We start from the raw sequence: 24,528 nt of genomic DNA on the forward strand, positions 1-24,528 counted from the left end.
TATTACACAAATTAATGAAAAAATGTTTATAAAGTAAAAATTTATACAGCACATCCCTCTGCTGGAAAAAGGTGCACAACTTTAAAAATATCAGGGGTAAAAAAAATTGAAGATATACGTTTTGTAGCCTTGTATGTTCTAAAGAAATAACACAAGTTTCAGAAAGTTTTTCAAAAAAACTGTTCTTTCCACAAAAAAAAAAGTTGGCGTGGTCGAGTGGCATGCCATTCACCAAAGCAGTCCCTCGTCGGGATGAAACAGAGATGCACACCGCATGGCTCGCAAAAAACTGCCGTCTTCATCTCTACTTTGGTTTTTTCATAGCAAAGCTTGCAGTTACGGCGCTTTTTTTGCACCTGGGGCTTGTGCTCAGACTTCTTTGGAGGAGGTGGAGGGTGACTAGGTCTGTCGTCCAACCCAAAAATCTGGTTTACCAGCTCAATTCGAAATGAAAGCTGGTCAAAGCCAGCCTTTCTGGAGAGCTCCTCTATCTCGGGGTGATGCTCCCTGTGTTCCTGGAAAATGATGAAGCTGTTGACGACAGCAATGTCAATGCAGTGGAAGAACAGTGTCTTCCACCACCTGACACACTTCATCAAGACATTATAGGAAGCAATGAGTTGATCGGATTTGTCAACACCAAGCATGCCCTTATTATAGTCTTCTATCAAAAGTGGCTTCCTGATGGGGAGCTTTGACCATTGGTCTCCTCTCTTCACTTTTCACATTGCAGTGACGTGATTGTTGGCAGTGTGTGCTGTGCTTATCATGTTTACAGCGCGCTTGTCTTTCCACTGCAAGTACAGCACATCACGGCACCGCAGCCAGCGAATGTCACCTCGAGTTGCTTTTTTCTCCCAAGTGGAGTCTTTCAACTGGGAGGGAAATCCACGACGATCTTTGCGCGTTGTTCCGCAGGAGAGAGTCTTCCTTTCAAGGAGATGTTCAAAGAGGGAGGTGGACGTGTAGAAGTTGTCAAGGTAGACAATGTAGCCTTGATCCAAATAGGCATCACAAAGGCGGGTTACAACGTCATAAGCCAGTCCCTTTGAGCTGGGTGTTTCTCGCTTCCCGGTGTAAACACTGAATTGAACAGTGTAGCCTGTTCTTGAGTCAGCGAGGACCCATAGCTTGTACCCCCACTTGACCCCCTTGTCACGCATATACTGCCGAATTCCCAATCGTCCTTTTGATTTGACCATTCTTTCGTCGACGCACAAATTTCGATATGGCTGGAAAAGCTGCCCTGACACGTCGTTCACATGCCGCAGTAAATCTGCGATCCTGTGCAGCTTGCCATCGCGGACAGGGTCAGTCTTCTCCGGGTCCATGACACTAAGAAAACCAAGGAACGAAAAAAATCGACTCCTGGGCATAATCTTCTGAGGAATGAAGCCCGAAAACAATTTCGATGTATTCCAGTATAGATGGAGGCGAGGCAATTCCACAATTCCCATGTATATGAGTATTCCAATGCATTGCATTATTTCACCCGGATTGAAATTTCTACAAGAGCCGTCCTTTTCTGCGTAAGTCTGCGTCTCTAAAATATGCATCCACGCATATTTGTTGGCGTTTTCGCAGATAGCATTTATCAGCTCTGCTGTGAAAAATAGTTGGAAGACATCGATGGCCCGTATGAAGTGCCGTGCATTACTCCGGAGCGCGCCGCCAACTTCGACCCTCGGGTTTCTTCTCAGAAAAAACTGCACGCGCTTTACAGCTGCGGGCAGGGAATCGTGTCCGTATGACGTTGAGACCCTGAAAATACATAATATAGCTATGAGTACATGCTCCACTGCCCATAACTATATATTAGTAATCGCTATGTGCGCCGCACATAGAACTGAAACTCACCCGCTGGATGTTCCGGCTTGATTTGATGCATCCTCGTCATCGGTGCTGAATTCTGATGTCTCCACATCTTCTTCAGGCTCACTACTACTGATTACATCCGCAAAATCAGCTACAGAAGCGCTCGATTGGCGAGAAACACGACGTCTTTTAGGAGCGTCTGTGCGCGATGACGAAGCCATGATCGACGCGCTCGTCGGACAATCCGAAACTTTTTGCGGCGCGCGGAGACAAACCGGAAAGCAAAAAACCAACAAAACATAGCGGAAATTGTTGAGTGCTTCCCACTTTCTAACCTAGATGGCGCTAGGTGCTCGCAAGCCGCGCAAGAGCGCGAGAATTTGAACTTGAAATGCGTTGATCAAATTGATCGATCTGAATAGGCGCGGTAGCAAAAGAGTTAAGCTTCGCCTTCAAGAGTGGAACACGACAGCGTTCCCGTCGACCCGTGAAGGGGTGTAAGACAGTGGGCTACGGCGCAGCCACTACGCGCCCCGCATCGGACGCGGTGAGCGTCGAACAGCGCCGCGTTCGGCGCGGCAACGAAATGTGCGCCTGAGCAAGCGACGCACGCCTGAGCCTTAGAAACAACTCGTTTCTAAGGCAACACCGCATTCACTAGAGACGCTTTTGTACCGCTTTGAAGCATCGAACTCGTGGCTGAGTGGTAGCGTGTCCATCTCACACTCCGGAGACCCTGGTTCGATTCCTACCCAGCCCATCTTGCAAGCTGTTTTTTATCCATGAAGTGCCTGCTGGGATTTATCGCTCACGGCCAACGCCGACGACGCCGACACCGGCTTTTCTGCGACACGAGCTCCTTAACGCTGTCGCGTTAAAATTTACAATTTGGCGAGGTGAAGGGCTATGGAGGCTAATCCTGGCATTTTAATAAATTGTGAGTGTCAAAAGACATTTGGTCCCGACTTTATAGATGCTGCATAATTCATGTACTCCCTAAACATTGTTTCAAAAACTTCAATGTCGTCACTGGCCTTGGCAACAAGTTTGAAAATGTCCTTATACGTTGAAAAATAGACATTTAAAAACAGTACTGACCTTTTTTATTAAAAACGGAATTTCTAAAAAATAGGTTTTTTCAGATTAAATAGAAAACACCGCCTCCCAGGTGTATATAGACAAAAAGGGAAATATACATCATGGGGATGGCAATTTGGTCAAGAGATGTCTATTATTTCACTAGTGGACTAAAAAAGAAACAGTTTGTATAGGTTATCTAGCCTCCTACCTGCCCCCACCCCCCCCCCCCCCCTTCATTCGATGCCTGGGGCAACACCTGTTTGGATCTTGGACGCCATGGTTGACCATGCATAGTGCCTACAGCCATCAACAGATGGTAACCAAAAATTAAGCACTGAAGTGTCAAAAGATACAAATACTCTTTCTTCTTGAGTAAAAGTCCTGAAGTGTCAAAAGATATAAATACTCTTTCTTTCTGAGACAAAGAAGTCCCAGTTTAGTTCAAACAGCAAAGCATTGATAAGGGATAGCAAAGTACTACACATGTAAGTTTCATAGTTTTATCAGCCCTACAAATTACAGTATGAATGAATGTGTATTGTTTAGTGGCGGAAAGACCAGGTATGGCCAAGGACGCCATGCCAGTGTAAGTGGCTCGCAATGGAGTGATGGATTCTGAGATGTAGATGAGACACGGCTGTAAAGGGGCCTGAAAATAGTTGCTGTACAGTGTGTAAAAACTACATGCAATAAGATTGTGGCAATGACTAATGAAGTTTACTAAGATCATGATAAATGCAATGCAAAAGAATGATTTGATAAACAAAATATGTCAGATACAAAATTGGCAAGAAGCACTACTGCCTAAACAGAGCGTTTGAAACACAAGGGCCTGGAGGTACGTACATGCTATACAAAACTACTGTTGCAGCGGTACCTTCCGGAGAGAGGACGCGCTGCGAATTTATAGGGCTAATAACATGTAAGACAGGATAGTTTCTGAAACCTAGGGCTGCTTTCGGGTTAAAACGGTGCTTCACTAAGAAACATAATGGGATGTAGAGGGACATGAAAGCGGTATGCTAGAAGAAAATGTTTTTCTCTGTTTCAGCTTCCTGACACTCCAGGAGGACGTGGAGGATGGTCAGCCTCTCACCATATCTACCACAGGTTGGTGGTGCACCACCAGTTGGTAAAAAAGTGTGTGCATCATCACCATCATCCTATTTTATGTCCACTGTAGGACGAAGGCCTCTTCCTACGATTTCCTATTACCCCTGTCCTGCACCAACCGATTTTAACTAGCACCCGCAAATTTCCTAATTTCGTCGCACCACCTAGTCTTCTGTCGTCCTCTAGGGCACTTTCCTTCTCTTGGAACCCATTCTGCCACCCTAATGGTCCAACGGTTATCTAATCTGCGCATTACATGACTTGCCCAGCGCCATTTTTTTCTCTTAGTGTCAATTCAAATATTGTCTATACCAGTTTGTTCTCTGATCTAGACCACTCTCTTTCTGTCTCTTAAAATTTATGCCTAGCACTCTTGATTTCATATGGGCGCCATATGTGTGTCCTATTCTGAGATGAAAGAATAGGACATCAGCTCGGCGTGTTTTCGTTGTGGAGCACCAGAAACCTAACTGTGGCTTAATCAAGTGAAGCTTATTATTTAGAAATGAGGTTGAACAGCGCAAATAAGGCAAGGACACGAGCAAACAAATACCACATACCACATTTGTTTCAGCATTCCACAAGCGTTGACAGTGGCTTTGCAGCTTCTTTTGCAAAAAATGTGACAAATCTGTTGCAGGGATGACAGCTGTAAGATTAGTAGCGTGCTATGTAACTGATGTGGCCATTGGTCTGTTAGCATATTACCCTCGATGCTTCTATAACCAGGCACCCAGCACATATAGACATGCTGGTTAGATATATATGCTCTACACAAAACGGAGTAGAGATCAATGAGTATAGGATTTTTGTGCTTGTAGAGTGACTTCACAACTTTCACAATGCTTTGGGAGTCTGTAAATATGATTGCTTTTTGAAGTTTTGATTTCCTCATATGCTTCACTGCCATCAATAGTGCATAGGCGTCAGTTGTGAAGATACTCATTTATGGGTGCAATATATCGCATCCTGAAAAGGATGGACCGACGGCAGCATAAGACACCAAAGGCAGCATAAGACACCCCGGTGATTTAAAAGCGTCTATGTAAATCTCTGTCCACGAGTACTTAGAGCACGAGTACTTAGACTGAAGTTCCAGGAAATGCATTCTAATATGTGCCTCTGGCGCATGTTTAGTGACCTTTACAAATGATTTGTCACACTCTATAAGCTGCCACTGCCACTATGGCAACAGTTTCGCTGGAGCCTTAAGACAATATTCAAGCACTGGAACACTCATTTCCTCATTAAGGTTACTTACAAGCAAATGGAATGGCTTTCTCAACGCAAGTCAGTTATGGAAAAGTGTGGAAGCAGTCATATCGTTTATGGTTGAATAAAAAGGATGTTTTATGTTCATGTGTACTTTCAGAAAATTTGTAAAACTGGTATAAGATTGCTGCTTATGAAGTGACCACCGATTCGTCTCTGCGTAGAGGGTCTGGATCGGACTTGTCCTGAAACCATCGGTCACGAGACTGATACACAGATGGTGAATGGAGTTGAGGATTTTTAGTGCATTTGGCGTTGTGGAATCGTAAATTAGAGCTCCATAATCAAGGCATGAGCAGACAAGACTGTTACATAAGTTGAGGAGGCACTTTCAATCACTGCCCCATGCTGTGCACCGACAAACGTTTTAAAAGGTTCATTGTCGTCAGGCATTTTGTCCTCAGATGCTTCAGATGAGAAATAAATGCGAGTTTAGAATCTAAAATGTTTCCTAGAAACGTATGCTCACTGCTCACAGATAGCGCATCTCTATTGATTTCAATACTTCGGATTGGTGTTATGCCTCTCTTGTTTGTAAAGAGTACGCAAGTACATACCATATAAAACCATTTTTATCTGCTCATTTGGATAATCTGTTTATTCCAAGCTGCACTTGCAATATTACATGACTTAAAACTAATCTGTATGTCATCTACGTACACAGAATAGAACATAGTATGGGAAATGGCCGTTCACAAAAAATTCATTTTCACAATGGAGAGTGTACAACTAAGAACACTGCCATGAGGAACACCAGTCTCTTGGGTAAAAACATGGGCAAAGCATGGCCCACCCTTACACGTAAGGTATGGTTTCACAGGTATCTCTATTGTATTTAGCATGTTGCCACCTACACCCATAGCGGAAAGATCTCTAAAAATGCCGTAGCACTATGTTGTGTCATATGCTTTTGCAAATCAAGAAATACCGAAAGAAAGAACTGCTTGTGTATGAAGGCATCTCTAATGTATGCTTCAATGTGGACAAGGTGGTCCGTTGTCGACCTCCCTACTCTGAAGTGACATTGATGAGGATCTAGTACTTTGTTTACTAAAAAATGGATTAGGCACCAGTTCACTTTTTCATAGAGCTTGCACAGACAACTTGTCAGCGCTATTGGTCTGTAACTGCTTGCTAAAGTTGAGTCCTTGCCTTGTTTAAGTATCGGAATTACAATTGCTTCTTCCCAAGCAGACTGAATGTACACAGCTGTGCACATGGCATTAAAGATAGAGAGGAGTACAGGGTGACTATCAAGTTGGCGTTTCCAAATTCCCCGAGTCTTCCAGGTTTTCCCTGAGTACCTTTGCAAAATTCCTTGAGTGACACAGATTTTTTTTGTGTCGGGACAGGCTGACACCATGTCGCCCGATGCTGCCACTTTCAAGTAAACATTCTAAAAAATAAAAAAAAATTTACTTAATCCAGTTTAAATAGAAAGGAGCAGCATTTATTTTATTGAAAAGGAAATCAGAATTGGAAGGGGTAAGTAAAATGTGGAGCAAATAAAATATACTTGAAAAAAATGGTAAAATTGCAAATCGACTCAAACATTCGCAAATACGAATAAAAAGGAGATGCATACAGAAACAAATGTTTTCGAATATTTCTTTCAGTCGCGAATTATTACTATCTGCCGATACATGTGTGAAACATAGATGGTGCTTGAAATTCCACTGAAAGCAAATCAAGGTGGTAGAACGACTCTGAGCATTTTATGAGACACTATAATTCTAGAGCAACTTAATTTGAATATCGTAAAGTCGGTCATGCTATATTTCTTCATAAAAAAGATTAAATCCTCTGCTCAAATTACATGCATTGGTTATTCACTGGCCTCAAGCATTTCAAGAATATATATATATATATATATATATATATATATATATATATATATATATATATATATATATATTCAAGATTGCTACCGACATGTCCCAACTCAACATCCCGTAAAACATGCTGGTTCCTGCACCAAAGTGGTACTCTGTAACGATGCATATCCCTCAGAAGCAAAATGCAAGTAATTTAGGTTATCGCAACGTTCAATTTGCTTTAAGATTAATGCTAGTGTTCTATTCCTTGCTATGACTGCACAGATATGGCATAAATAGGTCATTTCCACAAATGTGGACGCTGTTACTGCACGGGATATGAGCTATTTTCATCAACTGATAGCAAGCTCATTGGTATGAAGCCTGAACTTATTCACAAGTGAGATTCTCTCTCAACAGCTGGTGTGTCAACCTCAACTGTCCTGACATACTCTCAACCTGCAGAAAATGCCTCAACGTTCTGTTTCACTGCTTTTAAGAGTTTATTTTGGTTTGGATGAGGGACACCTGCATCTAGGCGTCAGCCGAAACTTTTTAAAAGCTCAAGCTCCTTGAAAGAAGCTTCCTTACTTGTTTATTCCTCAATGTGTAGGTCCTTTCTGTTCTCATCCTACTTCCACCACGCGTTCACCCTGCGCACCATTCGAAACATCCTCTTCGTTAGTCGTACAATCACCGTCTGATTTTTTTACTCCTAGGCGACGCGAAAACGTCCAAAAAATCGGGCAGTTCGAAAAAAAAATGAATGCACGTCTTTTACAGCCGTTAAGGGCTCAAAATCACCACAGGCATGTCAAAAAGGGCTACCAGTGCACTTATTAAGCTTATCAGTGCGTGTACTGTGACAGGAGATGGCGAGTGGACGCGTGTATAATTAAGGAATAGATACTGTGTCCCGTGACAATTGCCCCTTCGCACGGTTGCTATGCTTCACCACGTAACTTTCAGTAATTGAGGCGAAGCCGACTTTTGGGAACCAGCATAATGCAACGCCTAGTGCTTTCCGAGCTTCAAAGGCAATCGCGAGAAACACAAAGACGGAGTCAGTAATATTGCTGATAGTGGCGAATTCGTTCAATGAAAAACCCAGCACCAAACGGCAATAAGCTCAATAGCGAACGTCGAAGCAGCTAGGCCTAGCGTTTATCGCGGTGGTGGCTACGGTTGCCAGCAGATCTGCGTGCAAATATCGAGGCGGCAAAGTAATAAAAACGGCGGCAGTGGTGGCATTGATTAATGCCATTTCGGACCTAGAGTCATGGCAAAAAGTCCTGAAGATCGGACGCCGAAGGGTTCTGGCATCAGAAATTTCAGACGTTCTTATACACTGACTGGCAATTCGTCACGATCCCTCTCTGTTATGCAAGCCAGCATTACCACAACTTTCGTTCCCTTTCAATAAAATTACAGCTAATTTTCCCTGAAAGAAGCACAAATTTGCTGTGTTTGCCCTGAGTATTTCCAGACTTCAGAATCCCTGAGAATTCCCCGTTTTCACGGTTGGTAGACACCCTGGGAGTTGTTTCAGGGTTTCTGAATGAAGGTACTTGATCATTTCATACATTATGCAGTTGCCATCTGGTGCGGATTTGTTACAATTAAGAGATACAAAGAGTTCAGCTAGGTTAAAAGGACGATTGTATGCAAGAGGCTGTTGCTCTGAGAGTTCTTTAACTTGCCGGAAAGTGCATGTAATGCGATGCACTAGGGATAGAGTCAAAGTGTTCACCTAGAAAATCTGCCTAATCTTACAGGCTGCCACCTTCGGTACTTAACAAAGGTAGCAGGTTCGAGTCTCAGCCCATTAGGTTATTCACCCTATTCCATACCTTCGCCTCGTCTGTATATGTGTCTCTCCCAAATCTTTTTTTGCATGTCGATGTGTTCTCCTACCTTGTGATTTGACCAGTTTGAAATTAATAAGGTTTTCAGCGGTTGGAGAATTGCAAAGTAATCCCAAGCTTTGTTTTGATTATTGCGCACTTTCCGACATTGGTCATTCCACCATGGGATGTGACAATTATTACCCAGTCCGTTAGTGTATTTAGTACATTTTGTTGCAGCGTCAATAAAAAAACCTGTTAGGTATGCAACAGCGTCGTCTACATTAAAATCAGAAATGTTGTCCCCACCTAAATATGCAATTTCTCGAAACAGTTCTCAGTTTGCTGATTCGAGGTTCTATCGAGAGAAATGAGGCGAGCATGCATCTGTTTTGTTAGGTTTAACATAATTAGGAAGTGATCACTCCCACAGGGGTTCTTAAGAACAGACCATTGCAGATAAGGAAATAGTGAGCTTGAAACTATGCTCAAGTCTATGGACGAGTATGTGTTATGTCTAGCAGTGTAGTACGGTGGTTCTTTCTTGTTCAATAAACATATACCTGAAGAAAAAAAGAAAATTTTCTATCAGGCGCCCATGCGTGTTGCACCGCAAATCGCCCCACAGGGGGCTATGAGCGTTTAGATCATAAACCACTACGTGTGGTGGGGGAAGTTCATCAATGAAGCTTTGAAACTTTCTTTTAGAAAGTTCATAGCAAGAGGGGACGTACATCGAACTAATTGCGATTAGCTTACCAAACAGCCAGCTCAGACTGCAACTGCCACGAGGGATGTTAGGAGTTTTGTTTGCTGACATGCAATGCCCTTTTCGACTATTACGGCTACACCCCCCGAAGAGGCGAGTGCATCATAGCGGTCTTTGCGGAAAGGGGCATATTGCCATTGAAAGTTAGTCTGTTAATTTTAGGGGTGTTCCTTGGACACACAGCACTTTTGGACTGAATTTGTGGAGGAGTTCTTTAACATCGTCAAGATTGTGGAGAAGTCCTCATGTTCCATTGTAATATCTGGGTATCCATAATGAGAAGCAAGTGCTGTGTGTCTAGCAAAGGAAGGACCCTTTGACGGTCGTGTAATGCGATATTTCTCTTTTTCTGGAGTGGTTGAAAGAATCTTGCCGTTCTTTAAGTGCAGGCATTGTTTGACTAAGAGTCGTGTCCATTGCCTCCTGCAAAGCGCTGGACACCCGCTCTTGAAAGCGGTTTGATGAGAGGACCTCTTCTCAAGGAATGAGGCCCTTGAAACAATGAGCCCAGAGGTCAATGGCCCCTTCTGGGACGACGTAGCAGTGCTTACCATAGCCACCGAAGGGGCAGATGAGGCCACCCCCAGCTGTGTGGTTGGGGCGCTGCCCCCTGATGCGCACTTCGGCAAAGCTATTCTTTCCGCAGGAAGAATACCCACCCGCGTGCCTCTTTAAACGAAATATTCTCTTTGATTTCGATTGCCACTTTTTCTTTTTTACAAGATGGGCGGGACGGCGAGTACACAGCATGCTCCCCATCACAATTCACACAGTGTGAAGCGTTCTCGCATGATTCAGTTGGATGGTCATGGTCACTACATTTGGCACAGGTTAGTCGGCCTCGGCAGTTCTGAGAACTGTGGCTGAACCTTTGGCATTTAAAGCATAGGAGGTGATTTAGAATATATGGCCTGACCCTGTTCTTCACATAGCCTGCCTCGATTGTCTTGGGCAGCACACTTGAACTGAATGTCAGAATAAGATGTTTAGTCGATTTTTTTACCATGGCACATTATTTTGATTCATTTTACATTGATCACATTCTGCTCACCTCAGCCTTCAAGTAGTTCAGCCTCTGTCAGATCAGTTCAGCCTCTGTCAGATCAATCAGGTCGCTATTGGATATGACACCAAGGTTGGTGTTCATCGTACTACGCGGGATAACACAGGTAACGTCCCCACAGGACCCAAGATTCGGCAGACTTTCGCATTGTTTCTTATATCAAGGTCTGACTCATTGGGGCAGATCCATATACACATGCAAACGAGGTGTCTGACAGATAGACTAGGCGCTAAGTGCCGTCTCATATTTCTGTGAAGCATCTTGTTTGCAGTGTAAACAGATAAAATGTGTTTCCTCTGCACAATTTCTTCTCATTTCAGCAAATTTCTAGTACAGCGACAGCCCTGTTCACTACATCTGTGAAACTGTGAATGTAACAAAAACTTATCATGAATGATCTGTTGTAAATTCGGCATGGCCTCGTGAAAATCAAGATTCCATTAATGCAATGCGATCCAAAAAAAGTTTGAAATGCTCAAAACAGTACACTCACTGATGTTGTAGACTTGGAGTAAGACTTGATAGCTGGGTCATCATCCCTGTCATCTTCCAAACCAAGGTGGGAGATGCTTTGCTCTACCACATCCTGCAGAACAATACAGAGGAATCTTATTGTTATATACTTGGCATGAAAGTGGCGTAACTACACACTAAATGGTAGTAGGCACTGACTGGCAAGTACAAATGTGCATCCCTTTACGTGCATTGCCAAGAACAAAAAAGAAATTAGCGACGCCAATAGTAGATGTTAGATAAAATACATACTAAGAGGTTTCTTTCTATTTTCCAAAAAACGGCAAAAAATTGGCAGTTCCATGCTTTCCCTGCAAAGCAGCGAAAGTTATGGCAAGGTATAGCATTGCGCTGAAGCTCCTTGAATGGTGTTTTAACAATACACAGGATCGACATGTTAATGAGAATCGGTACACAGCACAAACAGGGCCCAGCAGCTAGAAGGCATTAGGCAAGGCTGGCATGGTGAGCAGCACCTTTAGCAATTGCTACAAAGGAAACCCGTACGGGCTCCTTGAAAGAAAAGCTTCAGGGTTGAAGAAAAATTCGTCCTGGTCCGGGACTCGAACCCGGGACCACCGCCTTTCCGGGGCAGCCGCTCTACCATCTGAGCTAACTAGGCAGCTAGCAGATGGCAGGGCGAAGTCGAATTTGTCGACAACACGAAGCAAAGGCAAGTGTTTGACGTAGTAGTTCTGCGGAAACCCGCAAGGTGGAGAGAAGTAATGAATAAAGGGAAAATCACACATCCACCCGTTCGTAGCAATTGCTACAAAGGAAACCCGTACGGGTTCCTCGAAAGAAAAGCTTCAGGGTTGAAGAAAAATTCGACGTGGTCCGGGACTCGAACCCGGGACCACCGCCTTTCCGGGGCAGCCGCTCTACCATCTGAGCTAACCAGGCGGCTAGCAGATGGCAGGGCGAAGTCGAATTTGTCGACAACACGAAGCAAAGGCAAGCGTTTGACGTAGTAATTCTGCGGAAACCCGCAAGGTGGAGAGAAGTAATGAATAAAGGGAAAATGACACATCCACCCGTTCGTAGCAAATGCTACAAAGGAAACCCGTACGGGTTCCTCGAAAGAAAAGCTTCAGGGTTGAAGGAAAATTCGTCATTGAAAAACTACTACGTCAAACACTTGCCTTTGCTTCGTGTTGTCGACAAATTCGACTTCGCCCTGCCATCTGCTAGCCGCCTGGTTAGCTCAGATGGTAGAGCGGCTGCCCCGGAAAGGCGGTGGTCCCGGGTTCGAGTCCCGGACCAGGACGAATTTTTTCTTCAACCCTGAAGCTTTTCTTTCGAGGAACCCGTACTATCCACTATCCTTCCTTTCCATTAAACACTTGTGAGTAGCGCTTGTCCTTGTCTGTCTTCCTTGTGTCTGTGGTTTTATTTGCACTAACTACTACTTCAAGTACGGGTTTCCTTTGTAGCAATTGCTACGAACGGGTGGATGTGTGATTTTCCCTTTATTCATTACTTCTCTCCACCTTGCAGGTTTCTGAAGAACTACTACGTCAAACACCTTTAGCAGCGTGCATTGCAAGCATCTCACTCATTGAGGTAGGAAAATCTGAGGAGGGGCCCTGACATCACTGTGTGAAGCTAAGTGACGCCGGTAGTCGGCGTTACGCCGCCATTGAGTTGGGCCAGATACTCCTCTCTTGTTTACATTTCTTGCCTTTGCGTACTACCATAGACGCAACCATGCCAGGCTGTGTGCCGTAGCAATCTGGCCAACGGTCCAATCGCAGTGTATTCCACTGCGATACAACCTATGGCAAATCCATCTCCAGTTTATGAGATGAAACACACATGCTGGTCGTGGCTTCATCGGAACCATTTTGCTTTATTGAACACGTTTCGGGGGGCCACTCACAGTGGAGGTGTGATGAGACACAGCACACCAACGAACAGTCCAGCAAAGGAGAATGTCGTAACGCGTTTAAATACATTGACCGCGGTCTGAGGTACATTATTCTAACGGTAAGTGAAGCTTCACAGAAACAAAATTCTGTGGTGCCGAACAGTAAGTGCGTATGCGTGCAGTTAGCATGTTGACTGGGCCTACATACGTACAGGTGTATGTTCTTCTGTTGAGCCTTGTTCACTCTTGCAACGCATACGCCAACCTTCACTGCGCCCCTTGAGCACACATTCGTGTCTTTAGTACTCACAGCAGCCACTTCTTTTCCATCCTTCCACGTGGCTGCTTTACGTGCCACAAATGCATTGTCCGTTGTAAAATGCTGGAACACTGCACAGCTGTCACTGACGTACAAGATGTTTATCAAACATAACCTGAAGCACAGTGATTTCAGTCTGTGATGACACGTTAGCATGAATCCACTTAAGACTGGAAAAATATCCCCAAGTCATCTTTCGTTTGTGGTGTGGCGTACGGCGTTGCATGCACACTCGTTTCACACTGTTCACTTCTTCCAGTCCAACCTGACCACAACAGCTGGGAAGGCAATATCAAGATAATACAGCAGTACAAAACATAGTGACTAATGCAATCCAGCACACACAATGCCTTTGCCATGGTACTAAGCCCACAGAGCAACGCGTGTGACCACACAGAACCATAACAAAGCTGCCATCGTGGCCCGAGAACATGTTTGCTATAGTGAAATAAAAAAAAATACAGCAAAAAGAAAAGGAGAAAATGGCATGTGACTTCCGCCACATTTTTCTTGGCACGGTAACACATGTGCAGCAGCCACACGCACGTAGCTTTCCCTTCATAGCCACAGAAAGTTGTCTGCCAGTATAACTGGAAGGCACACAGTGAGCCTATATATTAGGATCTATACAGACTGGGTCGGAGAGTTGTTGCAACTACTGTATATGCTCGTGTACTGGCCGCACCCATGTAAGAACAGCACCCAGATCTCCATTTAAAAACAAAAAAAATCCCCAAAATGTATATTTAAAGATTAACCATGCATGATGCGGCACACCCTTGATCTTTAAGAAGGTTGGCAGTGTTATCTGTTGTGTGGTGCAAGAATTCCAAAGCTTTTTTTTTTAAATCAAAGGCAACACAAGGCAACCGTGCCAATTTTCGGTGCCTACAGGTAGCAAAAGCACAGCCTCAGAGACACTGCCGTCACTGGTCTGTGGGGAATCACAATTTATTCCAGCTGGCAGGTGACGCACTATAGGAATAGCCAAGAATAACCATATCAATATATGATCTTTAGCGGCTCCACAGCCACCGTAGTCCTCCATAAAGAAAGCAACAAAATCCCAATAAAGAAAGGCGTCAGGCAGGGAGATACGATCTCTCCAATGCCATTCACAGCGTCTTTACATGAGGTATTCAGAGACCTAGATGGACCTGGAAGAGTTAATGGAGAATACCTTAGTAACTTGCGATTCGCTGATGATATTGCCTTGCTTAGTAACTCAAGGGACCAGCTGCAATGCATGCTCACTGACCTGGAGAGGCAAAGCCGAAGGATGGGTCTAAAAATTAATGTGCAGAAAACTAAAGTAATGTTTAAGAGTCTCGGAAGAGAACAGCAGTTTACGATAGGTATCGAGGCACTGGAAGTGGTAAGGGAATACATCTATTTAGGGCAGGTAGTGACCACAGATCGGGATCATGAGACTGAAATAATCAGAAGAATAAGAATGGGCTGGGGTGCGTTTAGCAGGCATTCTCAAATCATGAAAAGCAGGTTGCCATTATCCCTCAAGAGAAAAGTATATAACAGCTGTGTCTTACCAGTACTCACGTATGGGGCAGAAACCTGGAGGCTTACGAAAAGGGTTCTGCTTAAATTGAGGACGACGCAATGAGCTATGGAAAGAATGATGGGTGTAACGTTAAGGGATAAAAAAAGAGCAGAGTGGGTGAGGGAACAAACACGAGTTAATTATATCTTAGTTGAAATCAAGAAAAAGAAATGGGCATGGGCAGGACACGTAATGAGGAGGGAAGATAACCGATGGTCATTAAGAGTTATGGAATGGATTCCAAGGGAAGGCAAGCGTAGCAGAGGGCGGCAGAAAGCTGGGTGGGCGGATGAGATTAAGAAGTTTGCAGGGACAACATGGCCACAATTAGCACATGACCAGGGTAGTTGGAGAAGTATGGGAGAGGCCTTTGCCCTGCAGTGAGTGTAACCAGGCTGATGATGATGATGAAGAATAACCAGAGCCAGTACAAGCGAGTACTAGAGTTCAATAAAGGCAAATATGACCGATGTTTAAAAAAAAGAAAAAAAAAGAGTATTTTTCTCCGTGTAATGGCCACACCCGTAGTTTTCACCCTTCAGCCCAAATCTCGGAAAAATACCTGCACCCATTACATGAGTATATACGGTATGTTTTAAATGTAATCAACTACAATTTATGGTAGTTCCGTAATTGATTACCTTTACTCGGTAAGGCTCACTGCAATTCAATTACTTTCTTCAGTAATGCATTACACTAAGCCAGTTATGTTACTAAAAAGAGAATGCCAGGGGCAGTTCCATGCTAGGGTTGCTAGGCACGCAAAGCAGCCTTGCAGATGTGTGTGTTCAGACAGGCCGGCCAACAATTAGGCGCTCAGTATTTCCTTCTTCATCTCGGTGCACCACAAGATGTTGGCCAACAAATTGAACCGGCACTGCAATATGTCTTGAAAGCGAGGACCAATTGAGACAATGATGCTAGAAAATCACCTAAGCATGATTTTTTTGGCTTTTCATTGACCCTGCCACAAGCGCCTATTCCGAGCTCCAGAAACAATGAAGCACTGCGCTGCAGTGAGAACCTGGACCGCAGCATTGCGGCACTGAGTAACCACAATCTTGTATGCAAGGTGTTTGTGCATTACAACACTTCTCTTGTCTCCAGCATGCACATTGAGATTTCTCAGCGTCGCTGCAGATGTCTTCACAAAAAAAAAAAAAAACTTTTAATACTGTCACGTGGTAGTGACGGTGAAGAAAGCAGCAATACGTTGGAATACAAACTAGCTTTTATTGGGCGAACCCGTGCCCACAAAAACAGGCTAGACTTATAGCACAACGATAGCGGTGAACACGGTCGGCGATGACCGGAAATCTGATCAGCAGGTCAAGCGCATCGGCTTTTATGGAGCACTCGTCGAATGTTCCAGACTAATCGTTCGGACCCGCATGCCTTCCACAAAGTTCTACCCCATTCGCGTCAGGTGATGAAATCAGATAACATAAGGTTCGGCGACAACAGACAGCAGATAGAAGCCTCGATAACTTTCCAGAAACTTCAGATACATGCAGGCGCATCCCACGCTGTGCGATTACATTTGTTAGGCGGCGAAACGCGGTTGCCCGATAAAGAAAAGTACACGTGTCAATACCCCCCTCTTAAAAAGCATCGTCCCCATGCTACAAATATAAGAGAGCAAAACACAAAAGGACACTTATTAAACATAAGTAACAAAACAACAAAAAGAAATAGAGTCCAAAGGTCAGTTACGCGAAGTCCAAAAGTTCATCAACACTGGTAGTACGGCTTGAGTCGCACAACGTGGATAATTTCAGGTCGTGAGCGGCGCCGCTGTAACAGTGAAATACCGTCTGGCACGACCTCATAGTCCAGTGTGCCAATACGTCGGATGATCTTGTATGGTCCGAAATATCGACGCAAAAGCTTCTCGCTAAGTCCTCATCGGCGTATAGGGGTCCATACCCAAACACGGTCACCGCGCTGGTACTCAACGAAGCATCGTTGGAGGTTGTAGTGTCAACTGTTGGTCCTCTGCTGGTTTTTGATTCACAGCCGGGCGAGCTGTCGGGCTTCTTCGGCGTGCTGGAGATAGGTAGCAACATCAAGATTATCCTCGCCAGTTACATGCGGCAGCATGGCATCGAGCGTCGTCGTCGAGTTCCTGCCGTAAACCAGCTTAAATGGCGTGATCTGTGTTGTTTTTTACCCCGCCGTGTTGTAAGCGAATATTACGTACGGCAGGACCACATCCCACATCTTGTGCTCGACGTCGACGTACATTGCTAGCATGTCGGCGAGGGTCTTGTTCAGGCGCTCCCCGTGAGACCATTCGTCTGCGGATGGTAGGCAGTTGTCCTGCTGTGACTTGTCTGGCTGTATTGCAGAATGGCTTGCGTGAGCTATGCTGTAAAAGCCGTTCCTCTGTCGATGATTACGACTTCTGGAGCACCATGTCGCAGCAGGATGTTCTCGAAGAAAAATTTCGGCACTTCGGCTGCACTGCCTTTCGGCAAAGCGGATGAGATAGTCCGTCGCCACGACGATCCACTTATTTCCAGATGTTGATGTCGGAAACGGTCCTAACAAGTCCATACCGATCTGCTGAAAAGGTCGGGAAGGAGGCTTGATCAGCTGTAGTAATCCCGCTGGCCTTGTCGGTGGTGTCTTGCGTCGCTGACAGTCTCGGCATGTCTTGACGTAACGGGCGGCATCCACGGTTAGGTGCGGCCAGTAATACTTTTCTTGTATCCTCGATAGCGTCCGGGAGAAACCGAGGTGCCCAGCGGTCGGATCGTCATGTAGGGCGTGCAGTACTTCTGGACGCAGCGCCGACGGAACAATAAGAACGTAGTTGGCGCAGACTGCTGAGAAGTTCTTCTTCACGAGTAGGTTGTTTTGAAGCGTGAACGAAGATAATCCACGCTTAAATGCCCTAGGGACAATGTCGGTGTGCCCTTCCAAATACTCGACTAGGGCTTTTAGCTTCGGGTCCCCTCGTTGTTCGGCGAAGTCTTCTGCGCTTGTTATGCCAAGGAAGGCGTCGTCATCCTCGTCATCTTGCAGCGGCGGGTCAATGGGGGCGCGTGATAGGCAATCGGCATCTGAGTGTTTTCGTCCGGACTTGTATGTTACAATGATGTCGTATTCTTGTAGTCCGAGGCTCCACCGTGCCAGCCGTCCTGAAGGGTCCTTTAAGTTAGCTAGCCAACACAACGCGTGATGGTCGCTGACCACTTTGCATGGCCTGCCATAGAGGTAAGGGCGAAATTTCACTGTAGCCCAAACAATGGCGAGGCATTCCTTTTCGGTTGTAGAATAATTGCCTTCCGCTTTTGACAACGACCGGCTAGCGTAAGCTATCACGTGTTCATGTCCATCTTTTCTCTGGACTAGGACGGCACCGAGGCCTAGGCTACTGGCGTCAGTGTGTATTTCGGTATCTGCGTGCTCGTCGAAGTGCGCAAGTACGGGCGGCGACTGCATGCGTCGTTTGAGTTCTTGAAACGCGTCGGCCTGCGGCGTTTCCCACTTGAACTCGACGTCACATTTAGTTAGCTTTGTCAGCGGCTCAGCGATGCGTGAAAAGTCTTTGACAAATCGCCTGTAGTAGGCACACATGCCAAAAAATCTACGCACTGTCTTCTTGTCGGTGGGCTGCGGGAACTTTGCAATGGCAGCTGTCTTCTGCGGGTCGGGGCAGACTCCAGACTTGCTGATGATGTGGCCTAGGCACAGAAGCTCATCGTAAGCGAAGCGGCACTTTTCTGGCTTCAGAGTAAGTCCTGATGACGTGATGGCCTCTAGTACTGCTGCAAGACGCCTAAGGTGATCGTCGAAATTTCCGGCGAAAACGTTATCCAGGTAAACGAGACAGGTCTGCCACTTCAATCCTGCTAAAACTGTGTTCATCACGCGTTGAAACGTTGCAGGCGCTGAGCACAGTCCAAATGGCATAACCTTGAACTCGTAGAGGCCGTCTGAGGTGATGAAGGTGGTCTTTTCGCGATCTCTTTCGTCGACTTCTATTTGCCAATAGCCAGACTTCAGGTCCATCGACGAGAAGTATTTAGCGTTGCAGAGCCGATCCAATGCGTCGTCTATCCGTGGGAGGGGGTATACGTCCTTCTTCGTGATCTTGTTCAGACGACGATAATCGACGCAAAAACGTAGGGTTCCGTCCTTTTTCTTCACCAGGACAACAGGAGATGCCTACGCGCTTTTCGATGGCTGGATGATGTCGCCGCGCAGCATTTCGTCGACTTGTTCTCTTATAGCTTTACTTCTCGCGGCCAAACTCGGTAAGGGCTCTGGCGGAGTGGTCAAGCGCACTCCTCGGTGATTATGCGATGCTTCGCGACTGGTGTTTGTCGAATCCTCGATGACGTCAAAAAGCAGCCTTTGTATCGTCGGAGCAGACTTCTCAGCTGCTGTTGCTTAATCACGGGGAGACTTGGATTAATGTCGTAGTCTGGTTTGGAAACCATGGTCGTCGGGGTAGATGCGGCGGAATCCGACAGGACAAACGCGTTGCTGGTTTCCAGAATTTCCTCGATGTACACAATCGTCGTGCTCTTGTTGATGTGCTTGAACTCCAGGCTGAAGTTTGTCAGCAACACTTCGGTTTTCCCTCCATGCAGTCGAGCGATCCCTCTTGCGACGCAAATTTCACGGTCTAGCAGTAGACGTTGGTCGCCTTCGATGACGCCTTCTACGTCAGCGGGTGTTTCGGTGCCGACCGAAATAACAATGCTGGAGCGAGGCGGGATGCTCACTTGATCTTCGAGCACACTCAAGGCGTGGTGACTACGAGGGCTCTCCGGCGGCATCGCTTTATCTTCCGACAGCGTTATTGACTTCGACTTCAGCTTGATGATTGCGCTGTGTTGGTCCAGGAAGTCCATACTGAGAATGAAGCCTCGTGAACACTGTTGGAGGATAACGAAGGTGGCAGGGTAAGTCCGGTCATGAATGGTTATTCTTGCCGTGCAGATTCCAGTCGGCGTGATGAGGTGTCCTCCAGCGGTCCGGGTTTGAGGGCCTTCCCATGCTGTATTAACTTTCTTCAAGTGCGCGGCGATGGGTCCACTCATGACGGAGTAATCAGCTCCTGTGTCCACTAAAGCGGTGACTGCGTGGCCGCTGAGAAGCACGTCGAGGTCGGTGGTTCTTTGTCTGGCATTGCAATTAGGTCTTGGCGTCAGATCACGGCAGCGTCGTGTTGAACTGAAGCTGGAACGTCGCGCCGTCAAGTCGTCTTTCGTTGGTGCAGTCTTGGCTTCCTGACTTCGTCAGGACGGCGGCGTGTTGTTATTATGTCGTCGAGATGGTCTCTTCGTCGTCTTCGGCGGCAGTGGAGGATCTTCGTCAGTTCAACGCACAGCAACCGCACCTCCATCGGTTGCTGCTTTTAGTTTTCCTGATATGGGCTCGCTGAGCCGCCCCGGGGTGGGCCGGTGTATGGTCGGCACTGCGGCGAGAGGTAGCGGTCTGGTGACGGCAAATGGGACGGTCGTCGGGAGTTCTACTGAGTGGTGGCTAGGTAATCAGCGATGTCACGTGGGCGCTCCCCAAGCTGTGGACGCGGCGCGTTGACGGCGAACCCTCTGAGTCCCATGTCGCGGTATGGGCATCGGCGGTACATATGACCGGCTTCTCCGCAGTGATAGCAAAGCGGGCGGTGGTCGGGGGCTCGCCAAATGTCCGTCTTCCTCGCGTAGGTGCGACAAGTGGGCATCCTGGTGGCGGCGGTGGCAGACGGAATTGTCGCGTTACAGGGCCGTGGCGTTGTCGCGGAGGGTGGGCGATGTCAGCGTAGGTCATCACTTCCGGCTGAGGTTGCGGTGATCGTGGTTGCACCTCAGGGACTCCAAGCGATCGCTGAACCTCTTCTTTGACGATTTCAGCGATTGGATCCACTTGGGACTGCGTCCTTGGGTAGAACTTCTGCAGTTCCTCCCATACACTCTGATAGTCTCGCGTAGATCGTCGGTAGCCAGTGATTGAACCCCAGTGTAGTTTTTAGAGTTCATGCGGCGATCGAATTGCCGGCTTCGGATCTCGAGTGTCTTCTCAATGTTCATCGCCTCACAAAGAAACTCTTCAACGGTCTTCGGTGGGCTTCTTACCATTCCGGCGAAAAGTTCGTCCTTTACACCACGCATCAGTAGGCAGACTTTCTTCTCCTCAGCCATATCTGGGTCGGCGTGGCGGAACAAACGGCTCATTTCTTCCGTAAAGATGGCAACGTTCTCATTTGGTAGCTGCACTCGGGCGTCCAGCATAGCTTCAGCCCTTTCCTTGTGCACGACGCTTGTAAAGGTGCGCAGGAAGCCGCTATGGAACAGGTCCCACATTGTCAAGGTCGATTCCCTGTTCTCAAACCTAGTTCTGGCGGCGTCTTCTAAGGCGAAGTAGACATGCCGCAGCTTGTCGTCGGAGTCCCAGTTGTTGAATGTCGCGATTCGTTCGTAGGTCTCCAGCCATGATTCCGGGTCTTCAGTCGCTGCTCCATGGAAGGCTGGTGGGTCCCAAGGTTGTTGTAGGATAACGGGGAATGCTGGGGCAGCCATTGGGGTTGTCTTGACCACGATCTTCTTTGTCGTCTCAGGTAGAAGTCCGTGCTCTGGGGGCAGTCCTTGCAGTCTGCAGCTAGCACGCTGGTCTTGGGCGATGATGGTTCTGTCCTCGGGCTTCGGGCTCGGATCGCGGCTTTGTTGGGGCGTTCGGTACATGAACGCACAAGCGCCTCCACCAGATGTCACGTGGTAGCGACGGTGAAGAAAGCAGCAATACGGTGGAATACAAACTAGCTTTTATTAAGCGAACCTGTGCCCACAAAAACAGGCTAGACTTATGGCACAATGATAGCGGCGAACACAGTCGGCGATCATCGGAAATCTGATCAGCGGATCAAGCTTGTCGGCTTTTATAGAGCACTCGTCGCATGTTCCAGACTAATCATTCGGACCCACGTGCCTTCCACAAAGTTCTACACCATTCGCATCAGGTGATGAAATTAGATAACATAAGGTTCGGCGACAACAGACAGCGGATAGAAGCATCGATAACTTTCCAGAAACTTCAGATACATGCAGGCGCGTCCCATGCTGTGCGATTACATTTGTTAGGCGGCGAAACGTGGTTGCCCGATAAAGGTAAGTACGCGTGTCACTACAATTGTTAGTGTGTACCCAATAGTTATAGGGTGTATCCACTGACGTAATCAATGTCACCATATTGTTGCATAGCCAGCACGGTAAAAAGCTGCACTTATTCTCAATTCACTCCTCTCCAGCACCACAGTAAAAGCTGTGAATAGAACAAAATGGCATATGTGGCGTTCAGTAAATACTCCGTATACATAAGCTAGTGTTCTGGAGCTGAAATCTTCCTCCAAGTACTCTCTATCATCTTTATCCTAATGCTTTCTCACGAAAAATTTAAAGGAGCTGATAGGGTCATTATGAAACATGGTTACAGCACTAAGGAATATGAAACACGGCATGGAACTTTATCTCTGGCAGCACTAAAGCCTTTTCTTTCTTTTATTGTCCTTGTGGTGCACATCAGTCTTGCACGCCACTGCAGAACCACATCCTTTCACATACTTGTACTATATCCAATATGAAGGTCTACAGGTGTTCAGCCTCTTTTGTTGAAGCCTGTTGAACCCTATACAAACACACCAGTGTCAGGTATAGTCTTCATGCACTTAAGCACAGACTACATGTACACCTGTGCGCACATGAAAGCTCACATCTACACATGTACGCATATCTGCAGACCATGCACAACACCTTGAGCACATCCAAATGTGTGTGAGCGCGGATTTGTGTACCAGTCAGATATGGCCGCTGGCAATGGCTCATGTCACCACATGCCTGCAACGTCATCACACAGAGACCAACCAGAGCATGTAGTTGTCCAAGCGTCTCAATGGCAAGAGCGCTCATCGTGCCACGTGCAATGTTTGCTAATAAAAGGTAGGGCTGGAGTGGACAACACAGATGTTCCAGTCCGATGATGTTACATGGTGAGGACTAGCTTCTTCCTGCGCTGCCTTCACCACTGGATTGTAGCCAAATCTAGATTGCATATTTTTAAACACTATCAAAAGCTCAATGCGAAGCAAGGTCTGTTCAGCTTACAGCCAGCAGTGAGTGCATACTGACACACATCCCAGGTAGACCTAACCACCATTCCTTGCTAGTCACAGCAAGGGCGTAGAAGCGAGCTATCGCATGCCTGCACACGCTGGGAAGTGTACAGTGGTTTTGGCTTGTACCAGGTGTTTCAGTGATTTTCAAAAATGTGTAAAAATTACCTGAGGAAAATGGCACAATTTTTAGTCTATGAGCTGGCCTATTCGAAGAGGTCGGCATTACTTACACAAAAAATTAAGATGCATAATTGACAAATTACCAAACATTCACTAATTACACATTTAATTAATTACCTTATAGCACATGTTGCAATTTTCAAATTCTAGCTGGGAAGTTCGTAAGGCAGGTCCACTTGGAATGAATTCTCAGGATAACACCAGTTCCGAGATAACTCCCGAAGTTTTCAGAGAAATGCATTGGCGTTTCCGTAAACTTTGAGCTTCAATGAATAAAATAATGTTTTGTTAAGAAAGTAAGTGGGACAATGATGCACTTCGACCACAAGTTTGACGGTGCATATCTCATAAATGGCGTAATCCACACAATTATTATTAAGTGGACATGCCTTGCAATCTCATCCACGATAATTTATAAACTGCAGTATGTGCCATAGGGTAATTAGTTAAATGTGTAATTAGTACATTTTTGGTTGAATCAGTTGAAAACTCAATTAGCAATATTACTGTTAGTGGATTATGCATTTCAATTTCTTGTGCAAGTAATGTCTGCCTCTTCCGAGTAGACCAGCTTACGGGCTAGAATTGTACCATCTGCCACAGGCAATTTTTTTAAATTCTTGAAATTGTTCGCTGAAACCCTCTGAATGCCTTCGTTAACCTTGTCCCTTATGTCATCTGCGACATTGCTAGAAAGCACACACCTGGTTTAATGAAAGAGGATCTTCATCAACCAGTGAATCCACCACGGAGGAGGAGTCCAATGGGTGTCTGGCACGATCTTCAAGTTCAGCAAACTTCTCGTGCACCTCTTCCCAGCCGTCATCTAGAGAGAGAATGCAATCACTGTATCAAAAAAATGCAGTTGACTTCCATTAGGACTCCAGTTAACTTGATCAAGCGGTAAATTCGATCCTGACCAAAGGTCCTAGGTGGTGCCAGTGCATTTCTATAGGCCCAAACTTTAGTTATTTCGACCATAAAATTGGCCTTCACCAGACAGTTTGAGCTCGACCTGTCAGCACGCCTGCACCTGACCCTGTGGTGACCCCAATAGCAGCCTCTCCAGTGGCAGTGTGTCTAGCAAAGCTTATGGCACAGTAAATGCATTGAACACAAGTCATCGTTCGTTGAAAACGCTTATTTTCAGCCTGCTTTAGAAAAGTTTTCAAACAATAAGCGTAGCTTACAATGTCCTA

General features: G+C 46.0%; 1 protein-coding gene, 1 non-coding gene and 1 pseudogene across 5 annotated transcripts in view; 1 reads left to right on the plus strand and 2 right to left on the minus strand.

Moving 5' to 3' along the window:
* Positions 1–24,528, minus strand: part of Patr-1 (Protein associated with topo II related - 1) — a 312,386-nt gene that overhangs the window by 254,296 nt on the left and 33,562 nt on the right. For all 4 annotated transcript variants that reach the window (XM_070527717.1, XM_070527720.1, XM_070527716.1 and 1 more), the window contains exons 3-4: positions 24,034–24,155; positions 11,264–11,356 (exon numbers count right to left, since the gene is read on the minus strand). In XM_070527717.1, the coding sequence (XP_070383818.1) occupies positions 11,264–11,356; positions 24,034–24,155 (215 nt within the window). The remainder of the gene's footprint in view (positions 1–11,263; positions 11,357–24,033; positions 24,156–24,528) is intronic.
* LOC139050527 (piggyBac transposable element-derived protein 4-like) lies at positions 171–1,556 on the minus strand (annotated as a pseudogene).
* On the plus strand, positions 12,477–12,551 carry TRNAS-GGA (transfer RNA serine (anticodon GGA)). The gene has a single exon. It is a non-coding gene; the product is annotated as a tRNA-Ser (tRNA).

Source organism: Dermacentor albipictus, chromosome 10 (assembly GCF_038994185.2).
Source record: "Dermacentor albipictus isolate Rhodes 1998 colony chromosome 10, USDA_Dalb.pri_finalv2, whole genome shotgun sequence".
NCBI classification, from domain to species: domain Eukaryota; kingdom Metazoa; phylum Arthropoda; class Arachnida; order Ixodida; family Ixodidae; genus Dermacentor; species Dermacentor albipictus.